The sequence below is a fragment of the Sinocyclocheilus rhinocerous genome, unplaced genomic scaffold, assembly GCF_001515625.1.
Source record: "Sinocyclocheilus rhinocerous isolate Xijiao unplaced genomic scaffold, SAMN03320098_v1.1 scaffold3, whole genome shotgun sequence".
NCBI lineage: Eukaryota > Metazoa > Chordata > Actinopteri > Cypriniformes > Cyprinidae > Sinocyclocheilus > Sinocyclocheilus rhinocerous.
The window spans coordinates 1,283,056-1,306,958 of NW_015658759.1; the positions used below are offsets into that span (position 1 = coordinate 1,283,056).

At 36.8% G+C, this 23,903-nt stretch overlaps 1 protein-coding gene across 4 annotated transcripts; it reads left to right on the forward strand.

Moving 5' to 3' along the window:
• Positions 1–420: 420 nt before the first annotated feature.
• Positions 421–20,711, forward strand: LOC107722964 (ras-associating and dilute domain-containing protein). 4 transcript variants are annotated; one of them, XM_016531466.1, is made up of 16 exons: positions 421–539; positions 2,129–2,700; positions 6,913–7,032; positions 8,130–8,410; positions 9,079–9,756; positions 11,384–11,421; positions 11,574–11,731; positions 11,901–12,016; positions 12,987–13,251; positions 14,677–14,849; positions 15,419–15,569; positions 15,668–15,858; positions 16,807–17,224; positions 18,452–18,591; positions 19,909–20,048; positions 20,196–20,711. In XM_016531466.1, exons 2-16 carry the CDS (start codon positions 2,166–2,168, stop codon positions 20,293–20,295), a joined length of 3,504 nt encoding a protein of 1,167 aa, XP_016386952.1. In that variant the 5' UTR covers positions 421–539; positions 2,129–2,165; the 3' UTR covers positions 20,296–20,711. The 4 variants fall into 4 exon arrangements, with proteins under 4 accessions (XP_016386952.1, XP_016386951.1, XP_016386953.1 ...); XM_016531465.1 differs by lacking the exon at positions 421–539 and adding an exon at positions 653–934; XM_016531467.1 differs by lacking the exon at positions 421–539 and adding an exon at positions 653–934 and having other exon boundaries at positions 18,539–18,591.
• The last annotated feature ends 3,192 nt before the right edge of the window (positions 20,712–23,903 follow it).

The window sequence follows — 23,903 nt, forward strand, 5'->3', positions numbered from 1 at the left end:
AGGGCCCCTCAAGTTAAGAAAGGTGTTGTAGATGAGCAACCAGGTGTTCATCACATCAACATTGAATTAATTTTGGTCAGTAGTAGGCCTATATTTAAAACACGTTTATTTTAAAATATTTATAGTTGGCCGGTAGTCACAATGGTGTTATTCTCGCAAATGAAAACGAGTCTGTGAGGCATAGATGCGCAGTTAGTGTGTTGTAGCTTAGGCTACTGTCATGTCTAAATTCACGACACGTTTTCCAGATTTTTCTCGATCGACAGCAAAGTTGAAAACATTACAGCCCGGAACAGACTGCATGTTTGTCCCATACTGCATACCGCCTGCCTAAACATCTATTACATTGCAAGTGTAACAATACGCGAGAGCTTGAAGTTCTCGGTTCGGCTTTTTCCGGCTGCAGTCGGCTCCGGGAATGCAGACGCCGAAGCATGCAGACTAGTGTAGCCAGTGGAGACGGGCAAATAAAGAAGGGGAAAAGGGATAAACAGCTCCAACGACTGCCCAAGAAGAGCATCGAAACGTAAAACCAGCAGGTAAATCATTCCGAACATACTAACAACAGATTTCTCTATACTCATGTTTGACACCTCTGTACAGGTAGACGTTGTCGCATTCCATGACAGTGACTGGGCGGACCTAAACTGTAGCCCACCGGGCCGTAGAGCTAATTCAACATATGAACAAGACGAAATACTGGCAAATGTCAATAATAGGAGTCAAGCGAGCGGCTTGTGAGGGATCAGAGCTCTGAGACTGGCTGGCGGAGCCCCGTTAAGACGCACAAGCGGATTAGGACTGGCGAGCAGGTGCCTTTGTTGGCTCGCGCCGTTGCTAGTGGAGACCCGCAGTAGCCTGAAGCGCTTCTTTAAAATTAATGCCTCCAAATGAGCGTCTCTTCCGCAAACGGGGAATAAAACGCGCTTGACAGGTAAGAAATACTCTGCAACCTTGAGTTTGATGTTTTTGTAAGTATTTTCAACAACAAAAAATGAAACTTTTTTTTTATTGTACGTCTTTTAAAAACTACCGATCTTAATCACGCGCAGTTACATTACAGTATAGTACAAAATGTTTATGAATGTTAAATTATCCATTCGCATTCAATGTCCTGCACCTTTAAGAATCATAAAACGGTTTGTTTAAATCATTGTGTGCATAACAGAAGGATGCAAAAAGGGAACAAATGAATAGGCTACTCTAGATGTACGCAGTACCTGTGGACAGATAGATTATTTAAATAAGGGGCAGCATGTCAACTACATGCAGTTTGTGAATAGACTTCACGAGCGTACGGTGAAGTGTTTTCACGCACGAGCAGATGGTCTCCGTTCAGACTGCCGAGTAGTGGGGATTTTAGCTGATGCAGTCTCTCTCTTTCTCTCTCTCTCTCTCTCTCTCTCTCTCTGTCTCTCTCTCTCTCTCTGTTAGAAGGTGTTTCTCATGTCTGCAGCATTGAAGACACTCATCTCTGCAGTCTATCTATCTATCTATCTATCTGTCTGTCTGTCTGTCTGTCTGTCTGTCTGTCTGTCCGTCCGTCCGGCCGTCCGTCTGTCTGTCTGTTTATTCAATCTGTCTCTAATCATCATGCAATGAGCTGTTTTAGTTTTTCTAATGTAATGTAAATGCTATTGTTCTTTTTAGTGGATTATTGGATATCGTGAATGATTGTATTATAGCTGGCCAGAACTGGCCATCAAGCTGTATTCTCCATCATATACTTGGCAACATCCCTGTTTGCTTTACACGAAAATTCAGCCTTGCCCATCCTGTCTATTTCTGTCTGTCATTCTGACTCTAGGTGTGTGTATGAAACTCATCTATATCTCTGGTTGTACAGTACTGCCAGGTTCCCCTCACTGCAAGCAATATTAGGTTATAGTGTTGAAATTAGGCCTACATGATAAGCTTACTATACTGTAACTTATTGCAGTTTTATTCATAAATTAAAATAGGGTATGTTATATATTATTTTATATTTAAAATATATAAATTATATTAATATTATATATATTATATTATATACATAATTTATGTTAAAAATATATATTTATTATATACATTTGATAGGCTTAGAACTCAGTTCTTTGTTTCCAGTTTTTACAATTTGTTGTTTTCTCAGTTCTAGGAGTTTTTTAACCAATGCAAGTTCCGGCACCATGTTCTACGGTTCCTCATCTGCCAGCATGTCTCTGCCATCCAAGAACCGTCTGAAGCGTCAAAATCGCACTTTTACACAGGTTCTGTATCGGACACTGAGTTATCGGGATCGTTGTTCTGTTACCGACCTACCTGAGCAGGTACGGGATGATCCAGCTGAGCTTTCCACCCAATCAACTGCACCAGGTGTGCTGAAGATATTTGGCGATGAAATCAGCGCTGGCGCTAGCTACAAAAGCGTTCTTGCCACACCTCGTTCCAGCGCCCAAGAGTTGATCAAAGAGGCGCTTGAGCGCTATTCTCTAAACAAGGCCTCAGCCTGCAGCTATGTGTTATGTGATGTGATTGGACGGTTTGAGGGCCCAGATCGACGGTGGCGGACTGAGTGCCTTCGGGCACTAGGGAACAACGAGAAACCCCTTCTCTTGCAGGACCTCTGGAAGCCAAAGGAGGGTTATTCTCGCCGATTTGAGCTCAGAAGAAGAGCCGAGGTTGAGGAACTGGCAGCAAAAGAGAAGGACACAGTCACTGCAGGTAATGCACAAATCCATTAATTGAGAAACATATGCTCAGCAGAGTACGTTCTTGTTGTGTGATTGTATTTCCTAATTAAGTGAAACAGGAAATTCCAATATAGCAGGGCAAAAAAAGGAGTTAAAGCACATTGTCCATTATGTTGATTTTTTTTCCTGTAATTTTTTTTCAGTATTTACCTCTCCAGAGACATCTGAATGAAAAACATTATATTACAATTACTGGACCAAGACAAATACATTATACTATATTAAAATTGTCTTCTTATATTCGAAAATTTGATGTTATATGGAATGTGAAATGTTTTAGAATACAAATAATTTATTTAAATAAATACAGATTAATAACAATAATTAAATAAAAAACAATATTACAACAATAATTTAATAATTATTAATCAATTATATTTTAAATTTAAATTATCATTTAAAATTCTCATTTTCATCTGGAATGCCATATTAGCATGACTGTCGTGATCACTTTTAAGCTAATTGTTAGCTTCCAATCCAATCACACTGTTAAGATTAAAATAAAAATCAAATATTGTTTTTCTTGTGTTTCTTATAATATGGCAAATTTATTAAGAAAATGTTAACGCTAAAACTTTGACTCCAATAGTTCAATATTACTGGATGTTTTGCTGCACTCCATAATACTTTCCAGTTAATCACACACACCACGATCACATACACCACAAGATGGTGCCAAGCATATTTTGCATTTTTGTGCCAATTATGTACATAAATTAACTCAAAATGCCTGCATTTGTAGTAAAAACAGCCTATACAAAAAAAAAAGAAAAAAAGGCGTCTTTATATATTACCCTATGACGATAATGTTGTACGATGCTCTTTAGTCACCACCATCTTTTTAAATGATGTCAGCTGACGCTTCTTGCTGAGATTGGAGTTTGTTGGATTTGACACCTGAGTGTCATTCTAATCATTATTTTCAAGTATTAGGTTCCAAAGTTGTTGGAATAATGCAGTATAACCATAACAGTCATGATCAGTATTAAGCTAATTTTTAGCTCCCAGCCAAATCACATTATTAATGTTTAAATAAAAATAAATCAAAACAACTTTTCTTGTTTTGAATTAGAATCATGTTTTTTAACATTTGGTTGACCACATTTGAAAAACAGAAGCTTAAAATCTGCTTTCACATCATTGTTTTTAAGTGCCGTTAGCTGGAGATAAAAGTTGTGTTGAAAGTATCACTACTATCAACACCGTGTTATAGATGCTATGATAACTGCCACTACATCTTAAAGTGCCCCTATTATGCCTTTTTGAATATTACCTTTCATGCAGTGTGTCATGTAGCTGTATGTGAACATAAACTATCTGCAAAGTTGTGAAGCCGACAATGCACGATAAATAAAGTTATTGTCTACCAAAAAAAAAAGAGTCGGCTCGCAATCGCCTAAACGAGTCGTCAGGAATTTGAATCTTATTCTGTTACGGCTCTATGTCACGAAGTAACACATTTGCATAATGTCTGCCCACGTTCTACGTCGCCTACTTGCCCGCCCACAAACAGTAAAATTTCTGTGTGTTTAACATCATGTCAACAATACACTGTATCCTACGTTGTGAGAGTAAATTTGTTTTATCAGATCTTATCTTATAATTACCACAAACTTAGGGTGACCATACGTGCCATTTTCCCAGGACGCGTCCTGGCCAGGATTTGTTTTGGACGATCAGCCAGTTCAACTGTTTCATCATCAATCGATACCATCTTTTCTACGTATTGACAAGTCTCCAGGGCTGTCATTCCATTATGGCAATGGGAGTTTCGTTTCTGACACGCGCTGTTTGCGGTAGACCAATCCCGAGCAATCTCTACAGCTCTGGGCCAATCACAAAGGACTGTGCCATCTGACCAATCACAGCAGTGAGGGCTCACGGAAAGGAGGGGTTTAGAGAGACTGATTCTTTGAACTGCTTCGCATGAGTTGTTTACGAATCATTTAGAAATGAGATAAAATTAAATCTATTTTTTGAGAAAACTAACGTGTTTTTTGACCTTGCATGCATGTAAACCTGTTTTAGGAGACTCATAAAAAATATTAGCAACCTTAAAAATGGCATAATAGAGGCACTTTAATTGTTCTTTGACATTCAGGGCTACTCAGGTTCACTAATGCCGACACACAGATGTCAGAGCAGGTGCCAGAGATAAATGCATGATTGGGTCTGCCGTAGTATGGCCAGCCTCCAGTAGTTGAATTGAGGTCTCAGTTTCACTATTTTATTTGTTCTTTTTTTATTGCAGACTAGTCATAACACTGCAACTCTCTCTCTCTCTCTCTCTCTCTCTCTCTCTTTCTCTCTCTCTGTCTGTCTCTCACCTGACTCCTCTTTATAACTTTCACCCTCTTTCTATTCCCTGCCTCTCGTTAAATCAATATCAGCAGGCACATTACTCAGGATAATTTATCCTCATGGTTGAACTGCTTTTCTTCCTGGTTGGATGGAGAGAATGCATGTGTGTGTTGGTTTCTTAGTGTAGTCGTACTTCTGTACAAATTTGTCCCCAGAAGTGTACTACAGGTGCATCTCAAAACTAAATTAGAATGTCGTGGAAAAGTTATTTCAGTAATTCAACTCAAATTGTGAAACTCGTGTATTAAATAAATTCAATGCACACAGACTCAAAACCTTACTTTGGATATGTCCAATTTATTGGAATTTATTATTATTATTATTATTATTATTATAATTTAGAGTTTGGATTAGAATCATGCAGTACTATTTATAATTATCTTTAAATGAAAAAAAAAAGTACTGATTTTGATTGCTATGAAGATGTTTGTATTTGTGTGCATTTAAAGGGTTAATTTGTTGATTTTCAACCAGCTTTGTATTGTTACAGTGATATGTAAACAAACAATGTATACTCGTTCTCTTTGTTACTTACACCAATATATCCCTATTTATTTGTCAGCAAGTCAGCCAGATGATGTTTTACATCATTCATCAGACTTTTGACAGTTTCAGGCCTTTTGTGAAAACTACAGTTCGTACTTCGCATTTTTGTATCCCCCTTCACACACAGTCAGATCTATCCCAGTGCATTATGGGTGTTGAAGTTTTACTATCTTTATTCACCACAGCCCGTTTCTCGTTTTTCTCTAGTGATATAGCACTAGTTTTTAAAAGTGCCTATTTACTGTATAGACACAAACTTTATTAAAAACCCCTCTTTCCAAAAGTGAATTAGCCCTTTAAGGCCTATATATGTGTAGCTTCATGGCTAAACTCTACACCCAGTTAGGTCTAATACGAGTCTGGTTTGTGTAACAAGAAGCTCCAATTATTGTTGTTGGAAAAATCATCTGCTCAAGTAATGCATATAGAATCTTGGGAATTTTATTCAATTATCGTAAGATTGCTACTGTTTTATTCGGTGCATAATCTCTCAAGGGGTGCACGTTGTATATGCACATTTGTTGTTTACATTTTCATTTTAATTAATGAAAATGTCACAGGCTTATTGGGGGATCTTAGTCCTTAAGCTTGTTTAAAGCGGTCTTTTTAAACTTGGCTTAGTGTCCGGCTGTTTCTTCATGGGAAGAGACGCCACTGCTCCTCACGTTGGGACTATTCACATAAATGAATGTGTCTAGTGATTTTCACAGTCAATCAAAAGGGCAGTGATGGCTAAGAAGGTGGAAGCATTTAGATCAAGAGTTTATGAAGGTCACAGATGAGTAAAGATGAAGAAGGGTTGGGGGATTACATTTGCAAGTCACCACCACCATCTGCACACACACATATTACTCAGTAACAGATGCTGCTGGGGGCTTCATGGATACCGTTGAGGTATTTACCAACACATGCACGTTTTATAACAGGCTTGGATTGGCAGTTATGTCCGCATGAAGACCCATAAAAGAACCATTTTCTTAGTTCTTTAAAAAACTTTTTCCACAATGAAGAAGCTTTTGTGCACTGGTAGTGTTCCATGGACGTTAAAGGTTCTTCTCGGAAGTATAAATGCCAATAAAGAACCTTTAATTTTAAAAGTATAGATGGTGTTAAATATGAGCTCAGAATCAACATCTATGCGGCTATGCATCACAAGCAAATATAGATGATGGGTAATGGCATAATTTGCTTACTTGAGTGAATGAATAGAATTGTATGTGTATATTCTTGGTTTTGTTGGTGATTTATATTTGTTGTGGTGTTTGCCCATGCCCAGGGACCCACACAAACTCCCCTGTGCTATCTTCAACCTTGAGTAGAAGCGGGCATGGTAGATGCCATCGGAGCTCCCCCCGGGGCTGGCGTTTGATACAGCCCTGTACAACTATTGTTAAAGGTGGGGACTGTCCTCAGGTATGGTGTCAACCACCAGCCCCACCTCCATATACAATACCATTACTTTGCAGACCCATTATTTACCGTATTGCTCCATGCACCAGTCAAGTGTTGACTTCCTTTACCCAGCATTATACCACCATTTACTACCCCCTATACAATTATTGGTCATTATCCATCATTGCATGTCCCTATAGGATAAGAGTATTACCCTGACTTTATCATGCCTCTACTGTATATATTTGATTTCATTGCTGCTTTCCTCTCCTCCTTGAATTACCCTTGAATGCAGATGTGTACATTCAACTATGACATGCAAACTCATGCAAACATAAAATCGTATGTTTACATAAATATTATCCATTTGTAAAATCCCAAATTAGTTTGCAATATTTTTTTGTTTTTGAAAGAAGTCTCTTATATTCGCCAAGGCTGAATTTATTTGATCAAGAATGCAGTAAAAACAGTAATGTTGTGAAATGATATTACAATTTAAAAGAACTGTTTGCTATTTGAATATATTTTAAAATGACATTTATTCCTGGGATGGAAAAGCAGAATTTTCACCAGCTGTTAGTTCAGTCTTAAGTGTCACTTGAGCATTTGCTAAATGCATAAATGTAAAAAAATAGATATGTAAATACAGAATTTAGTTGGGGACTAAAGAATGTAGTGTCTTTTTGTCAAGGTCATATGAAAGACCTAGTTTATCCAAAAATGAAAGAAAATGTCATCACTTACCCTTATGACGTTCCAAGCCTGTATGAATTTATAACACGTTTTTTTCTAGACATTGGGGATGCAAGCTCAGATATTACTAAAAAGCACCAAAACTATCATAAAATTTGTCAATATGACTTATGCACAATATTCCATGTCATATAATAGCTTTGTTCAAAATGAGGTTGCTTGAGGTTACTGAAATGTTAATCTTTATTATGCTTTGCATTTCACCTCCATATTCACTTTTTTGTCAATCAATCAATTTTGAGTCAATTTATTTAGCTAAATTTGTCTTTTCAATTAAACACCATAAGGCTAGATTGTGGCAGATGACAATAAGTCACAATTACCTAAGTGGTTTTCTCTCCCCAACAGATATCAATGCTCAAGCAAGGAAGCTGCAAAGAAACCGTGCTAAAGGTACAATGACACTCCAGCACGGCTCCTCATTTTGCCGCAGCCTCAGTGAAACCAGCCTTAACTTGGTGGGTCTGCCTGGTGAGGAACCTAAACGGTACTACTCCACCCTCCCAGGGCCAATCAGAACACGCTCCGCACGAGATGCAGAGACCCGTAAAGAACGAGATGGGGGCGGAGTTAAACACTCACTCTACCAATCACCACACTTGCTGCTCCTTCAAGGGTACAACCAACAGGTATAAGCAAAAATCACATATAAATGGCGTTCAAATGTTTGGGGTCAGTAAATATATATATTTTTTAAGATATCAACACTTTTTATTCAGCAAGGATGCATTAAATTCATAAAAAGTGGCAGGGAAGACATAATGTTACAACAGATTTCATTAAAATGCAGTTCTTTTGAACTTTCTATTATTCTTTTGATTTTCTATTCTATTTGTATTTCTATTCTTTATATTCATATCTATATTCTTGATCACCAAATCAGCATATTAGAATAATTTCTGAAGGATCATGTGACACTGAAGACTGGAGTAATGGCTGCTGAAAATTCAGCTTTGCATCATAGAAATAAAATAAATGTTAAAATATAATAAAATAGAAAACAGTTATCTTAAATTGTAATACTGTTTCACAATATTACTGTTTTTGCTGTATTTTTGATCATATAAATGCAGCCTCAGTGAGCATAAAGAGACTTCTTTTAAAAAACGTTAAAAATTGTCCCCACTCCAAACTTTTGTGTGGTAGTGCATATATACTACATCATATAATATATAAAACATCATACATTGGTACATTTTGATTTGATATGTCATGTAGGATTGTGTTTTTAAGCTGTTTTTAATCTGATTATTTGAATTGTATTATTTTGTGTATTTGCTTTGCGTTTATTTGTCAGGATTGTCTGGTTTACCTTTTGAATCGAGAGCAACACACAGTTGGTCAGGAAACAGCATCAGCACGGCCAAATATCTGCCTGTCGTCTCCGGATGTGCTTCCACTTCACTGCCGAATACGTCGTGCATCGCAACGGCGCTCTTCCTCAGACCAGCGGTTACTTTTGGAGCCTGTCGCCCATGGCAGTGTGCTGGTTAACTTCATGCGTATTGAGCGGCCCATTCCACTACGTCATGGGGATTTGCTGTCCTTTGGTGCTCATTACATCTTCCTGTACAAAGATCCACTAAGTGCGAAACCACTTCCTGCCCAAACTCTCACTCGACTCCGAGCACTGGCACGACTATGCGATAGTGAGTCGGGTGGTTTGCCTGAGAAAGGAGAGGCATGTCGTATGTGTGGGGCCGTATTACATGAACCAGTGGCATCTAGGCGCAGCTCTAAGGCTCCTGCGCGAGGTGCACAGAAACGAAAGCTCATGCTGGAATTTGAGTGGGCTCATGAGGATGCGCTGGTGAACCGGGTGCTGACACTTATTGAGCCGAGTGGAGATGACCACAAGCTGACACCAGCATATTTGCTTTGTCTATGCATCAAACACTCAGCTCATACATTTCCTCCTGGCAGCTTCGGTAAACTATTGCTGAAAATTGCTAAGAGGATTCAGACAATAGCATGGGTTAGTACTCATATCAACAGCTTAGATGTGTTTGTGTTATTTTTTCCACATTAAAATACTTTTATCCCAATTTAATGTGCAGAGACAAATAAAAACAAGTTAGTTTTAGGTTTACTTCCCTGAAAAGTAGGGATGCACAATATATTGGTACCATATTGGATATTATCGGTATCAGTTGGTATTGGATATTTATCATTCTGACATGACACATGACACTTGACATGCAGACAAAAATATATTTATTGTGGCCACAATTTAAAAAATGGTTCCTGCGTTTTAATTAAATTGTGGCCACGAATTAAGAATTCGTTCCCATGACTTATTCATTTTTTTTTCTTTGTTGTAGTAAATCGTGGTCCTAATTAGTAAATGTTGTACTAATTGATTTCATTTAATTCAAAATGGCCACAATTTACTAAAACGAGGGAACAAATTCTTAATTCATGGCCATGATTTAACTAAAACAAGGGAAGGAATTCTTCATTTGTGGGAACTAATTCTTAAATTGTGGCCACAATAAATATATTTTTGTCCGCATATCATGTCTGGGGCTCCGTACAATATAGACCAATAAATGTCTAAAACCAATCGATAACAATAATTTAAATATCCAAAATGGTATCAATATATTGTGCATCCCAACTTTTAAGTGAAATAAACTTAATTTCTATTCATCATCCCACTTAAAATTAATCTTTAAAAACTCTAGTAATTAAATTATTAAATTAAATAATACTGTCACTGTAAATGAACTCTCAAAATGAGTATCCATTTTAATTTTACTTGATAATGTTGTCATGTCTTAATTCACTTCTGCCATTTAAAACAATTGATATTAGCTTTTAGGAAATTATACACTTTACCTTTCAGAAAAGTCTTGTTTAAAACTTTTCATTTCTTGCAGCGAATACACACATTTACACAGATTTGGCCCACTCAGTGGTCTGTTACCCAAACCCAAACTACATTACCCACAATCCTCTGGCTCCTCCCACTGTGACACTGTAGTTGATATCATGTCACTGAGACTGATTGTGTTTCAGTATGGGAGAAGAAAATGATGGAAAGGCGAGCACAGCAAGTCTGGTCTCCATCACAAATGACTTTCCAGGGTTTAATTTACAATGTTGCCCTTCAAAAATGAAAGAGTTTTTATAGATACTGCATGTTTGTAATGTCCAAGGTGTTTCTTATTTATATAATGCACAGCAAAATAATTTGCATAAACAGGATAAATCCCAGATGACCCATTTATTGATTTTCTGCTGTGAGGGTCAGTACTGTATAAGTCACCTCATATAACCTTTTGTCTTTGTTGACAAATGCATTTGCCTTTGTTGATTTAAACACTACAAAATTAGCTGAATCATGTAATTTGTGAATGTCCCTTTAATCTAGTCCCAATGAAACCATCCTGAAGCATTTAATGACTGTCTTTAAACTCATTAATTATTAAAATCCAATTTTAGAAGGTCAACTGTCAGCCCCAATATTATTAACCATACAAAGAAAAGAGCAAGAAAGAAAAGTCTGAAAACGAAGAAATAATACCAAGGTATTATACCTCCCACGTGAAGCTATTCAAACGTTTATGACATTAATTTCCGTCCGTGTCTGTGTCTCGCAGGAGAAGACAAAGGAGTTGGCACAGAAGCAAGCTCAGCAGTGAGTATCATGTTCCACCTTATAATACGCACGTGTGCACTTTGAACGTGTGACACTCTAAGGTCATGCGGTGCTGAATAGGCAGTCACTAATTCTGAAGCCATTGCCACTGAATCAAACCAATGAATGTGTGTTTTTGTGTGGTTATACAGTCAAGGTCCTGCCTCGCTGTCTCTGCTCAGCATCTCAGACCTAGTACCTGATCTCCAGTTCATTTTCTTCTGGATGTCCAATGCCATCGAAATACTGTATTTTATCCAGCAGAAATCACCTGCGTACATGCAGACTATTGAGCTCATGGATGATAAAGGTATGAAACACACTCTGCACTTGTAAAGAACGGATTGAAAACTGGGTCAATGGAGCCCAATACTGACAAAATTAAGAACAAGATTAAATAGACAGGAGGATTAGGGTGTATAAAAGACATAAGATATTGCATTTCTTCTAATTATATTTTTTTCTGTTCCTTATTGCAGCGGGATCTAAAGAATCTCTCCTCTCAGCAACAATATCAGCAAATGAAGAAGCTATGACCATACTAGAGGAAGTGATCATGTACACCTTTCAGCAGTGTGTTTACTACATCACTAAGGTAAAAGGTAGTGTTACGTTATATGTGTGGCTGCTGGGAATGAATTATTTAATGTGTGTGTGTGTGGCTGCTGGTTTGCTTGCATGTCTTTTAGGTCTTCTTCTCCTCCACCTCCTGTCCTCATGCCCTTCTCCGTTTGTAGACTGTCAGTCATTTTTTGTTTTATAGATTTTTTTATTTATTTATTCACTTTAATTGAATTATTAACTTAGTAAGTTAATTATTTACTTAATTATATAGCAGTTAATTTCCAGGATGAATTGCAGTTAATTAAATATCAGTATTCTGAATAATAAAATTATAATTCAGAGACATTATTGTGCCGGAAGAGTAAATCATTGAATATTTATTACAGAAAGTGGATGTAGAGGTCAAATTGCTTAGTTTTATTTACTGTTCAAACGTTTGGGGTCAATAAGATTATTATTTTTATTATTATTATTATTGAAACAAAGAAACTAATACTTAATTATTTAGCAAGAATGTGTTAAATTGATCAAAAGTGACAGTAAAGTCATTTATAATATTACAAAATGTTTCTATTTGTTGTAATATGTTGTTCTTTTAAACTTTCTATTCATCAAAGAATCCTGAAAAAAATAAATAAAATATCATGGTTTCCAAAACAATATTAAGCAGCCCAACTGTTTTCAACATTGATAATAATAAGAAATGTTTCTTGAGCAGCAAATCAGTATATTAGAATTATTTCTGATTTATCATGTGACAATGAATTACAAAATATTACAAAAGAAAACAGTTAAAAAACAGTGTCTAATAACTCTAGAGCCGCAGGAGAATGACAACGCTGATGGAACCACAAGAAATCAAACCTTCATTAGCTGTATATATTTTTTAAAGAATTAATCCCACTATATTAATATATTAAATTGACAGCCCTAATAATAGTGTCTGTCTGTAGATGTCTGGTTATTCATATCATAACAAATGCCTGTTCTTTACATTTCAGTCTTTGTACGTTGTGTTGCCCGGCCTGTTGGACTGTAACCCATTTGGGACGGAGTCTTCAACAGAGCAGTGCCGGCGGGCAGTTGGAGTGTGTGTGTGTGCCGTGTGTGTGATGCCAGAGGCAGTTCGCAGGGTGGTGAGTGTGTTTCAGACTACATCAGACCTGCTGCAACAGTACCAGGTTCATTCAGAGATTCAGAGTCAAATGTTCGCCTACCTCTTCTTCTTCACCAACGTCTCACTCTTCAATCAACTCATCGATAAAGGTTTGTTCAAGCTCAGCTTCTACAATCTTTTTACCTCTTTGATTTCTGTGTTTAGCACACACACACATTCAAAACACTCAACTATTATGGTCATATATTTTTATTAAGCAGGCACTGCTGCTATGGCAACAACAGGACACAGGTAGTGTGTCAGTAGTTGCAGGCAAAAGAAAAAGGGGCAAGAGACATACAAATAATGAAACAAGTGCTGCGTCCCAATGTGCCTACTTGTACTACACCCTTAAAGTATATGTACTCTTTTGGTATAAGAAAAAGTACACACTTTTGAGTGTGTAGTAGAAGAGTAGGCAAGCTTTGGGACATACTATGATGTCATACAATTGCGTCTTTAACGGACCGCTCTGTCGCATAGTTACACGCACCCTGTCACTGTAAACTGTAAACACATCCACCATGTTTGTAGTTTTTTCAACGCTTTTTATTTGTGTTTGTAGTTCTGAACTGAGTCTTTCACCAAAGAACAATGGATTGTGGGCAATATTAGCCATTAGAGTGTGCACGGATCCACACTTCAAAAAAATCTACCTGAAAGGGTAGACCATCTGGGGACTTTTGGCATACTCTTTTCAACAGTATGCTTTGGGACACATTTATTTTAATGTCGCATACTATTTAGGATGGATAGTATGAACATTGGGACACAGAATCTATGTCAGAATGGAGACTGATGAATTGGAGCAAAGTATTTATTCTGCCCTCTAGTGTTGAAGATACAGCAACCGCTGAGCCAATGCACTTTCCCCATCAGTTCTTAGGGAATAAATATTTGCTTCCTTTTGTTCCAGATTGTCTTTTTTCTTGGTACCTGACAAAAAATATATATATTTAGCAGAAGTTTAAAAGAACAGTATTTGAAACAGAAATAAATGTAACATTATAAATGTCTTTGCTGTCACGTTTGATCAGTTTACTGCATACATAGTAAACATATTAAATTCAACCCCACACATTTTAACAGTCGTATATGCTTAAATTTGATATATTTCAAGACCATATTTACATTTTTTTAATAATTTTGTTTCAGTCAGTATTGCATGTTGCAAAACCATCACCAGTTTCCTTTTTTAAAGGGCAGTAAGACACATGTCATTTTTGTGTGTTCACATTATTCATGGTCAGGTGAAGATTATTTCTTCAGACACTCATAATCCTCTTTATGTCATAACAGACAGATGATCAGAGCTGGTCTTACACACAAACACCCACTTACACTCACACAATGTGACGTAATACTGTAGTAAACTTATCATGCTGAATCAATGTTTACATATGATATTACTTCTTACTTTACTTCTTAATTTTATTACCAGTAGTACAGTATGGCATGATTCTGAAAAGTGTTTGTTTAGTGTACGCATATGTATCCTTTGTGTAACAATTGAACATGTGATTGTGTGTTTGTAGGCCCCGCACGTGGCTGGTTTCAGCGTTCTCGGGTCCTGCAGATCCAGGCTAGTGTGAAAATGCTACTGGACTGGGCTAAAGGAGCAGGGCACAATCATCTCGCCCAGAAATTCTTTGCCAAGTTCTGTAGTGCTGTGAGCATCCTGGTTACACCCCCTCAACAGCTTTCACAGGTAACGCACTGAAGCTAGGTGTGTTGGGCTGTTCTTTACTCAGGTTTTGTGTTGTGTTCATTATTTGTGTTTTTGCATATGCCAATTATTATGCTGCTTTACAAAGGCAAAACAAAAACAGACTAAAAATGAAACAGAAAATAGCATTGCACTGTTTTTTGATTGAATTGTATTAATTTTATTTTTCATAGGAGAGAAATTTATATCTGTTTCATTGAAGTATAAGAAATCTGGTTCTTTCAGATCATATTCAATCTGTCAAAAAAAGAAAAAATCATTGGTTCATTTGAGTCTAGTAGTTCATGCATATTATAAATATTTATTTATTTATTAATATACTTAATTGCAGTTAGCAAAATTAATTTTAAGCTAAGTTTATTTAGATATATAAATTGTGTTTCTAAACGGTTCTGAATATTATTAAAATGTTCTTCACACTGAGAAAACATAGTTCACTGAAAGGTTATTTGAGAAACCAAAACTGGTTCTTCTATGGCATTGCTGTGAGAATCCCCATTTGGAACCTTGATTTTGTGTGTGTGTGTGTGTGTGTGTGTGTTTGTCGGTAGATGAGTTGGAAAGCTTTGTGTGCAGAGCATCCGTCTCTGAAGCCTGTCCAGCTACATAGAATCCTCACACAGTACCAGCTCATGGCTGAGCTGGGTCCTTTACCAATCTGGCAACCCAGCAGTGAAGATGAGGCATATATCTACAGAACAGGTAGACACATAAAAGGCATAAAAATGAATCCTCTCCATTTTATCTCCAGAGACATTGTGCTTTCTAGTGTACATTATGCATATGCATCTTTTCAATAGTTGATCTAGTGGAGAGTTTTGAGAACCACCCTCCTATTGTGCTGCCGAGTGCTGGATTCAAGGTGGACCTGGAGAGTGACAGTGTAGAGGACAGTATATACCGCCAACTACTTTACGTTCGTCACTTCCTTTGGGGTCTTCGTACCAAGACCCATTCTTCTAATGGCTGTGCAGACCGTCAGGATGCCCAGGTGACACATGATCCTTCAGAAATCATTCTAATATGCTGATCTGCTGTTCAAGAAACATTACTTATTTTTTACCAATGTTGAAAACTGTTATGCTGCTTTGTATTTTTTGTGGTATTTATCAGCATCTGACTTTTGCAAGTCATTCTTAATAACTGTGAACTAATTGAAGGACTGTAGCTTAAAACTTTAAGATTTAAATTCTAGACATGAGAGTCATTCTTAATTCGATTACAAGATTAGCTGTTTAAATAGGAGCTGCCGGCTAAATTATGGGCCATGTGTGAGTCAGTTTACAAAGAAATGCTACAAATTTCCCAGTGTTGCTACATTGTTTAAAGATTATCCAAGGCTTATTTCATTGTTTGTTTGTTTCTGTCATCAGTTTAATTGCCATGACAGTTCTTCCTTCACCAGAGTACTGGAGTAATGTTGATTTATCTTTCAACTACTCAGGCAGTTGAAAAAAAAAAAATGCACATTTCCTATTATAAACCCTTTAACAAAACACCTTTTTTTATATAACACTGGGAGATCAAAATCTATTTGAAGATAATAAAATTTCTCCAATGTATTTTGGATTTCCAGCAGAGGGCAGCCAATCCTATTAAATTATATGGTAGTCACTATATTAATGCATTGTAGCTGAAACTGTGGAGCCACTGTCTTCAAAATATTGTAGAAAATAATATAAACAAAGTCCTTTTCTCCAAAGCAAAATTTTGCAATTTTAAAATCATATTTTTTCATCTCATCATTGCATTCAGTCTATAAATATGCCAAAAGTCAACATGGAACCAGAATGTAAATAAATTAAAGGAATAACTGACATCTTTGATCTTAAGGTTTTTTTTTTTTTCATTATTATTAAGGGTTGTCAGCTTCTGTTTTGCTCTGTGATAAAATATCAATATTAATAAATTATGATAACATGGTAATTCTGTTCTCCAGCGTGAGCCTCCTCAGCCTCACTCCAGTCCACATCCAGCACCTCCTTTGCGTGGGGAGGGTGAGGGGGAGGTGCGGGGCTCCTCAGCGGGTCTCGGAGGAAGAGGAGAGGGAGCGGGAGCTGAGGAACGACCACGAGACAAGCCGCCACATAGCATTCATTACAGAAACGGGACCAGCATCCGTTACGCCAACCAAACCCAAGCGACAGACTCTTCCTGTATACTGACTCCACCTAATACGCCCCTCTATCCGGAACACACGTATATACACTCCAACACACAGTCCAATCCTGCCCACTACCCTGAGCATGCTTCACAAGAGCACACACATACACATTCTCACACAAAGTCCAATGGTTGCATGCGTTCTACTCCAGAGCACAAGAAAATCAATGGCTTCATCAGCAATGGCATTGAAGGCAAGTCAAAAACGCCTTTTTGGGTCGTGGATGTGTGTGTTCTTTCTGCTAGATTTAGTCTTTTGGGTCATTCCTGTCATTCAGTATTTTAAATTAAATAAAAATTGATGTTTTTCTTTAAAGGAATGGTTCACCCCAAAAATTGTAATTTGCTGTAAATTTACTCTCAGGCCATCCAAGATGTAGATGAGTGTGTTTCTTCATCAGAACAGATTTGGAGAAATTTACATCATTACATTACATCACTTGCTCACCAATAGATCCTGTGAAGTGAATGGGTGCCATCAGAATAATAATCCACAATAAGCAATCCACACGACTCCAGTCTGATAGAACTTTATTGATTTAACTGGATTATTTACAAAATGTTTCCATCATCAAAAAATAGAGCCTACAGCAGGATGGCAAGACCATTTTTAATCAAATTTTGAAATATATTTTGAATTAGCATGTCAATTTCTATTTTTTTTAATCAAACTGAATGTCATTTTTTTAAGAGTAAGACAAACAATACAAGACAAAAAAACACCACCGAATTCATTAAATCCATTACTAATACTTTTTCTTATTAATTAATAATAAAAAAAGATGCTAATGTATGATTAATAGTGAAGTGCTGTGGTTTTCTCACCAAAAACGGTAATTTCCTGGAACATGATATTATTTAGGAGCTGCGTTTTCTTAAAGGCAAAAGCCTAACAGGATTGAAAAGAGAGGACAATTGAGTTAAAAAAATAAAAATAAATAAAAACTAAATTCATTACCAATAAATTTTTTTTAAATCCTCAATTTTGATATTGTTATAAAAGAAAATAAGATATTAAAAAAAATCATTTTTATATTTTATCAAATTGGGACATAATGAAGATATGAAAATGTACTGTGTAGTAGGAATGACTTGTTAATGTCTGCACATGTTAGTTTTGATTATTCAATAACAGAAATGTAATCATGTCTGATTTACATCTCTTTTATTTCACTTGAATGAGTTTGTGTGAATGCATGTGTTTATTTCTTACAAACATATGCACATATTTCTATGTGTACAGTTCTGTCAGTTTTCTGTGTGTTTACTTTCTGCATCATTTAATAACTTTGCTTGCATGTGCAGCAGATGCATTTGCACATTGTGAACATATTGATTTTGTTTATTGGCCTGACTGTGTGTGCGTCAAATGAGCACTGAGACCTGTGTGTGTTTGTTTGTTTATCCCTGCCGCACTCCAGGCCCTTTGAGTGGTTGTGGTTTTCCTTTCCCTGTCCCTGTCTCTCATCTGGCCCCAAACTCTGATGATATCTGTTCCGTCTTTGTAGTGGACCTGGATAAAGGACCTTACGGCCTGGGAATGGGACTTATCGATGGACTTGTGAGTCTGCGCAGTATTGGTCTGCTGACATTTAACACTGGTGGTCAATGTTTTATGTCTATAACAATAACACTATAGATTTGTTCCAAAACCTAGACAGCATGTTGCTAATACACACCATATACTCTAGGCTCATTGGAAAAATGCAATTTCCAGATGAAATGAAAACTAGCGGTAATAAAACACCCCAAAAAAAGTATTGCTTTTCAAACAAATCATGATTACAATGGCAGATTTTCTATTAATATTGCCATGTTTATGCATGGTTCCCTTTTCAATACATTGTAATAATCTCAAAACACATTTATCATCCTGCATGATTTGTAAACTAATTAAAAATCATAATTTTGAAAGTTGCATCACATAACCAGCTCCATAAATATGGCTTTTCTGTCGTAGTAAACTTGCTCGGTAGCGCACCTGGTACAGTTGTGATGTGGTTCATTTGGGTATGAGTCTTGTCAAAACTCACGATAAAAGAGCTCAAAGACTTGTAGAACCAAGATAAAATGTCATGGTTGCTTCAGCAAATATGTTTTTACTTCATTTTGCTTTTGTTAACACTACTGGTTAGGTTTAGTGGTTTTCAAATGTGATGGAGCATTAACCTTTTAAGCGCCACACATTTCCGAATGGCTGCGATACGTACATCAATCAACATCATGAAATGTTGCCAGATTCACATTTATCCGTTTCAGATAAAACTAAATGTCCTTCAATGTCACTCACTGGACATTTCACTTTGAAAGTGTAGGGAAGCATTCAAGAAGCAACTTGCAGGAATGACACAGCAGACACATTTTTCCAATAAGAGTATCATAAAGACACTCACTACTTGAAGGTGTTCAAAAAACGTCACCAGCAAAATGATGCTGCTTTATATCCCGATTTAGCCCAAATATAATGCAGTATTACATCCTCCATGGTAATCCCAGAATGTTTTGCAACAGGCTAATTAAAAATCATCCAATACAATTGACATGTTAAGAGAAACTATTATATTTATAGACAGCAAGGCAGCTTAGGCTTTGGAACAGAGCTCGTATTTTCAACTCTCAATATTATTATTATAAAACAGAAAAAAAATAAAAGACTTTTACATTTTGTGCTGATCAGTTTCTATTTTCCTGATTATGTGTTAGATCATTTGTTTGCATGCAAGCTAAAAGTGGTGAAAAAATAACACAAAGTTCTGATTTATATCATGAGCTGTAAAAAAAATACTAGCTTGATGAAACTTTCTTTCACTATGATTTTCTGTTTTAAAGGAAACAGGCAACAAACAGGTCTCTGTTTTCTCATTCTCGCAATATATAGCACACCCCTCTGAACTCTCCTGGAATCTACATCAGGACACTGATTCCAGATGGACCAGCTGCTGCAGATGGGCGACTTTGCATTGGTGACAGAATCCTGGCAGTGAATGGGACCAGTCTCATTGGGGCAGACTACCAGAGGTCAGTGCTCTATATACATCATCGGCCAGCAGTTAATGTTTGCAATCAAAGTTTTAACTTAACATTTTCACCAGGCATGATCCTTTGCAATATAAATGTGTTCTTTTAACCCTGACATTTGAATCCCGCTTTGTCTGTCTCTCACAGTGCAGTCGATTTGATTCGTCTGGGGGGAGGACGGCTCCGGTTTCTTGTCGCCAAATCAGATCTTGAAGTATCAGAGAAGATCAGTGCCTCTTCCTGCTGAGGAGAGGCTGCAAGTGTGACGCTCTACCTAGACGAAATATGAGGAGGACAGCGATTCCTCCTTTCCGAGACTGGAGAACAAGCACACTATAGGACCTCTCAGTGACTACAGCTCTCTATCTCAGCCCTGTACAATACTGCACTCTTTCTCATTCAGAATGACAGTATGACATCTCTGTCTTACTTTTTCTCTTAGCCAGACTGGTTTTGTTCCTTGAATGTCAAGGAATCTTGAATAAGAAGGTATGTGTTCACATAATCAGGCTGATACTGTAAAAACAAAGTAATATTCACATATTCACATGATAGCAGACATGAAATGGGGCGAAAGTGGGATTTTAAGTTTTGCTCTTAAATTTGCTCTTAAATAGAAACCAAACAATCTAGAAAAAAAAACATTCAATGGCTTTGCTAAAAGGCATAAATTTGTGTTTTTACAAATATCCTTCATGGTTGATAAAAAAAGATTTGAGATTAATCTCTTCCGAAATTTCTGGGGTTTTTTTATTGATACAATCTCTACAGGTACAAAGCCTCTCTCTTTCAAATTGATAGTAAATAAAATCTTGGCTAAAATACTTGATGGTTTCCACACTGAAAATTATACATGCTGAACAACTGCACTTCAAGAGCCACATTTCATGGTGCAACTCACTTTGTTCCTCGCTGTGTAAGTATCTTAACAAAATTCTCAGTTTCTTATGTTAGCATTATTCACAATGGCAACGATTTTAAGTTCAGTAACCTACAATCTGCATATATATATATATATATATATACATATATATAAAAGCATATTTCGTTTTCAAAATGATGAAGTGTTAATATACTACATAGAATTCATAATATAAGCCGTTTTGTTTGTATTTGAGAGGACATAAATCTGCACAAGTTTTTGAATACAAAAAAAGTGTTTATTTTTTCCATTATTTCATGTTTGTATTAAATCTGTATTGCAATATTTCATAAAGGCATTTTTTCTCAGTTGAACTTGTATTTGGAAGATTTATATGATAATATACATTGTTATTAAATCGAATGCTGAGAAGTCAAACTACACTTGCGTATCTTAGTATTAGTATTTTAAAGCGCTGACTTCAACATTGTCCAGGAGATGGCGACAAAACTCTGCAGATGATTTGGACAAAAGAGTACATGAACCGGTTCTACTAATTGTTGAACATGGAAGACTAGAGTCTGTTCCACAAAACAGCCATTTCGTTTGCTTTAAAATGAGATACAACTATAAAGTCAGAAGTCATCAAACCCTTTGTGTTATTCAAACTGTATAGAAGACAAACCTGAACTATACGAATTCCAACAGAGAGCAGTAGCCTATTGTCCCACAGTTTGGTTGCCGCTTCACATTTGCTGATGAACCTTTTGAGGTAGCCTAGGCCTACTTACAGTTTCACCTGAGGCGATTTTGACCGTTTCATTATCAAGTCAGCAAGTGCATCGTTTGTTGTTAAATAAGTAATCGAACTCATACTTTATGAACAGAATTGTTTGTTTAACCAGCTAAACAAAACGCCACGCTCTGACAGATAATGCTCAGAAAACACTATAGCCCATCCTGACACATAGCCTATGGTGTGAAGCAATGTCGATTCGTTAGTTTTCAGCGAAAGTTGACATTCTTAACCAACGAGTCTTTGCTGACTAGCCATAAACTTTATTTGACGCTCTGCAGGCTATAGTCATGCAAAGTCAGCAACTCATTTCTGCACATCGGTTCTTTCGAACAGTTTGTTGCAAAGAACCACTTCAAAACTGCTCAGATTTTCTTTTATTTAATGGCGTAATTAACACCTTTGACATCTTCCAACAAACGCCCTAAGCCTAGAAGTTACTGCTGTTAGGGCCTACTTTGTTTTTCTTTGTTGTATGTGTCCCAGATTTGTTCCCAGTCATGACTAAAGAACCAAGTTAATTTTTTTTTTTTTTTTTTTACAAATAATTTATAGTAGGCTATACTAAATTAAATTAGCATTTTTAAAAATCAAATTAGTTTCAAGTATCTGTTGATTTTTGGTTGCTGTTAAAAACAAAACATAAAAATAAAACATGTTTAAAATGATTAGGTAGGCTACAGCTAATTTTCAGTAGGTTTTATTTTTCTGATATTCTTCAGCTGACCAGCCCTCAAGTGCTTTAATAATTAATATCAGTTCACTCTGTTCTCATTACGTTCTCATTACATTATGTCGATTCTCGGTTCAGTGAGTTGTTGACTCGAGAACCTCTTTGACCGATTAAATACAATTAATGAAGGAATCGCTTGGATCGGTTTGTGAACCGGTTCACCGGATTTATTGAAAAGATTCTACTTCTAAAAATATTCGAAGAACCATTTGTTCACGAATCACTCAGACATCGTTTTTTCTCAAATCAGACACTCACGAAGTTATGTCGGGTAAGGATGCTGTTTAGGATGCAGTAGACAGCGAGTTAGCTCACTAGCTTTGGAGACACAGCCTACCTCAGCAGCACACTGACAGGTGTAAGATTAACTTTGTTAGGCGCGGGCGCGTCCGTGCGGGACAAATTAAATTAATGGAACAAATTTCCCCCGTAATTAAGATAAAAATTCGTGTCAGCTATAACCTTGCCTAGCGCTAATTATGTACAAATGATTTATCATCTGTTTCGGTCGGAATATTAATCTTCAGCTCGTTGCAAAGCGCGGCTTGTGTTAAGAGATGATGCTTGATTAACACTGACAGGTCTAGTAACTGCTCTCTCCCTCGCCTCAATTAACAGATAGTGGATGCGCAGGCAAGCAGAACCCTATTCTGAATCTGCAGTGACTAAAATACCCGAGCTTTCAAACACAGCTGCAATACGAAATCCTTGTTATGGACCTTGTTCAGACTAGACGCCATATTAAATTTTTCGCAAATGAAAACGAGGTGGTGAGGGAAAAGGCCGTTCAATAGCCTACTTTCGTGTAGGATGTCTATCATTCAGATGACATTCAGGAAAATATATAAAAATAATCTTCTTATATAAAAATAATTTGGTGACAAAATATTCTGGAAAACGTGTTGTAAAAATTACGGTACAACATAGGCTATTGAACGGACTGCACGTCTGTCTCGTTTTTATTCTTGAAAATTAAACCTGGCGTCTACTCTGAACCTTACATTGTAGACATAAAGAATTTCAAACGGCCTATTTGTTGAAACACTCGCTTCTTACTCTGACATGTATATGGATGTTATGTTCTCTAAACTATTTAAATCTTTGTATTGAATAAAATACAGTAGCCTGTGCATAGTTCATCTCTTCTCCATTGTGTTTACCAGGGCCGGATTTACGCATAGGCATTCTAGGCACGTGCCTATGAAAAATTAGCTAGTTCAACACACACGAGATTTCAGGACTGAAACATGTCAAATGTCTTGAAACAAACCATCTGAACAATTGATGTGTGATTGTGACTCCAGGCCGTTAAAATTATTAGAGAAATAATGCACTCCCGAAGTGGTTATGTGGCCACGTCGCCGTGCCTATTAATGGAATGAAATGCAATTTGTTTGAATTCTCAAAAAAATTAAGAACCTACATTAGATTTTTATTGACTGAACGCAAGTGCTTATTGCGATA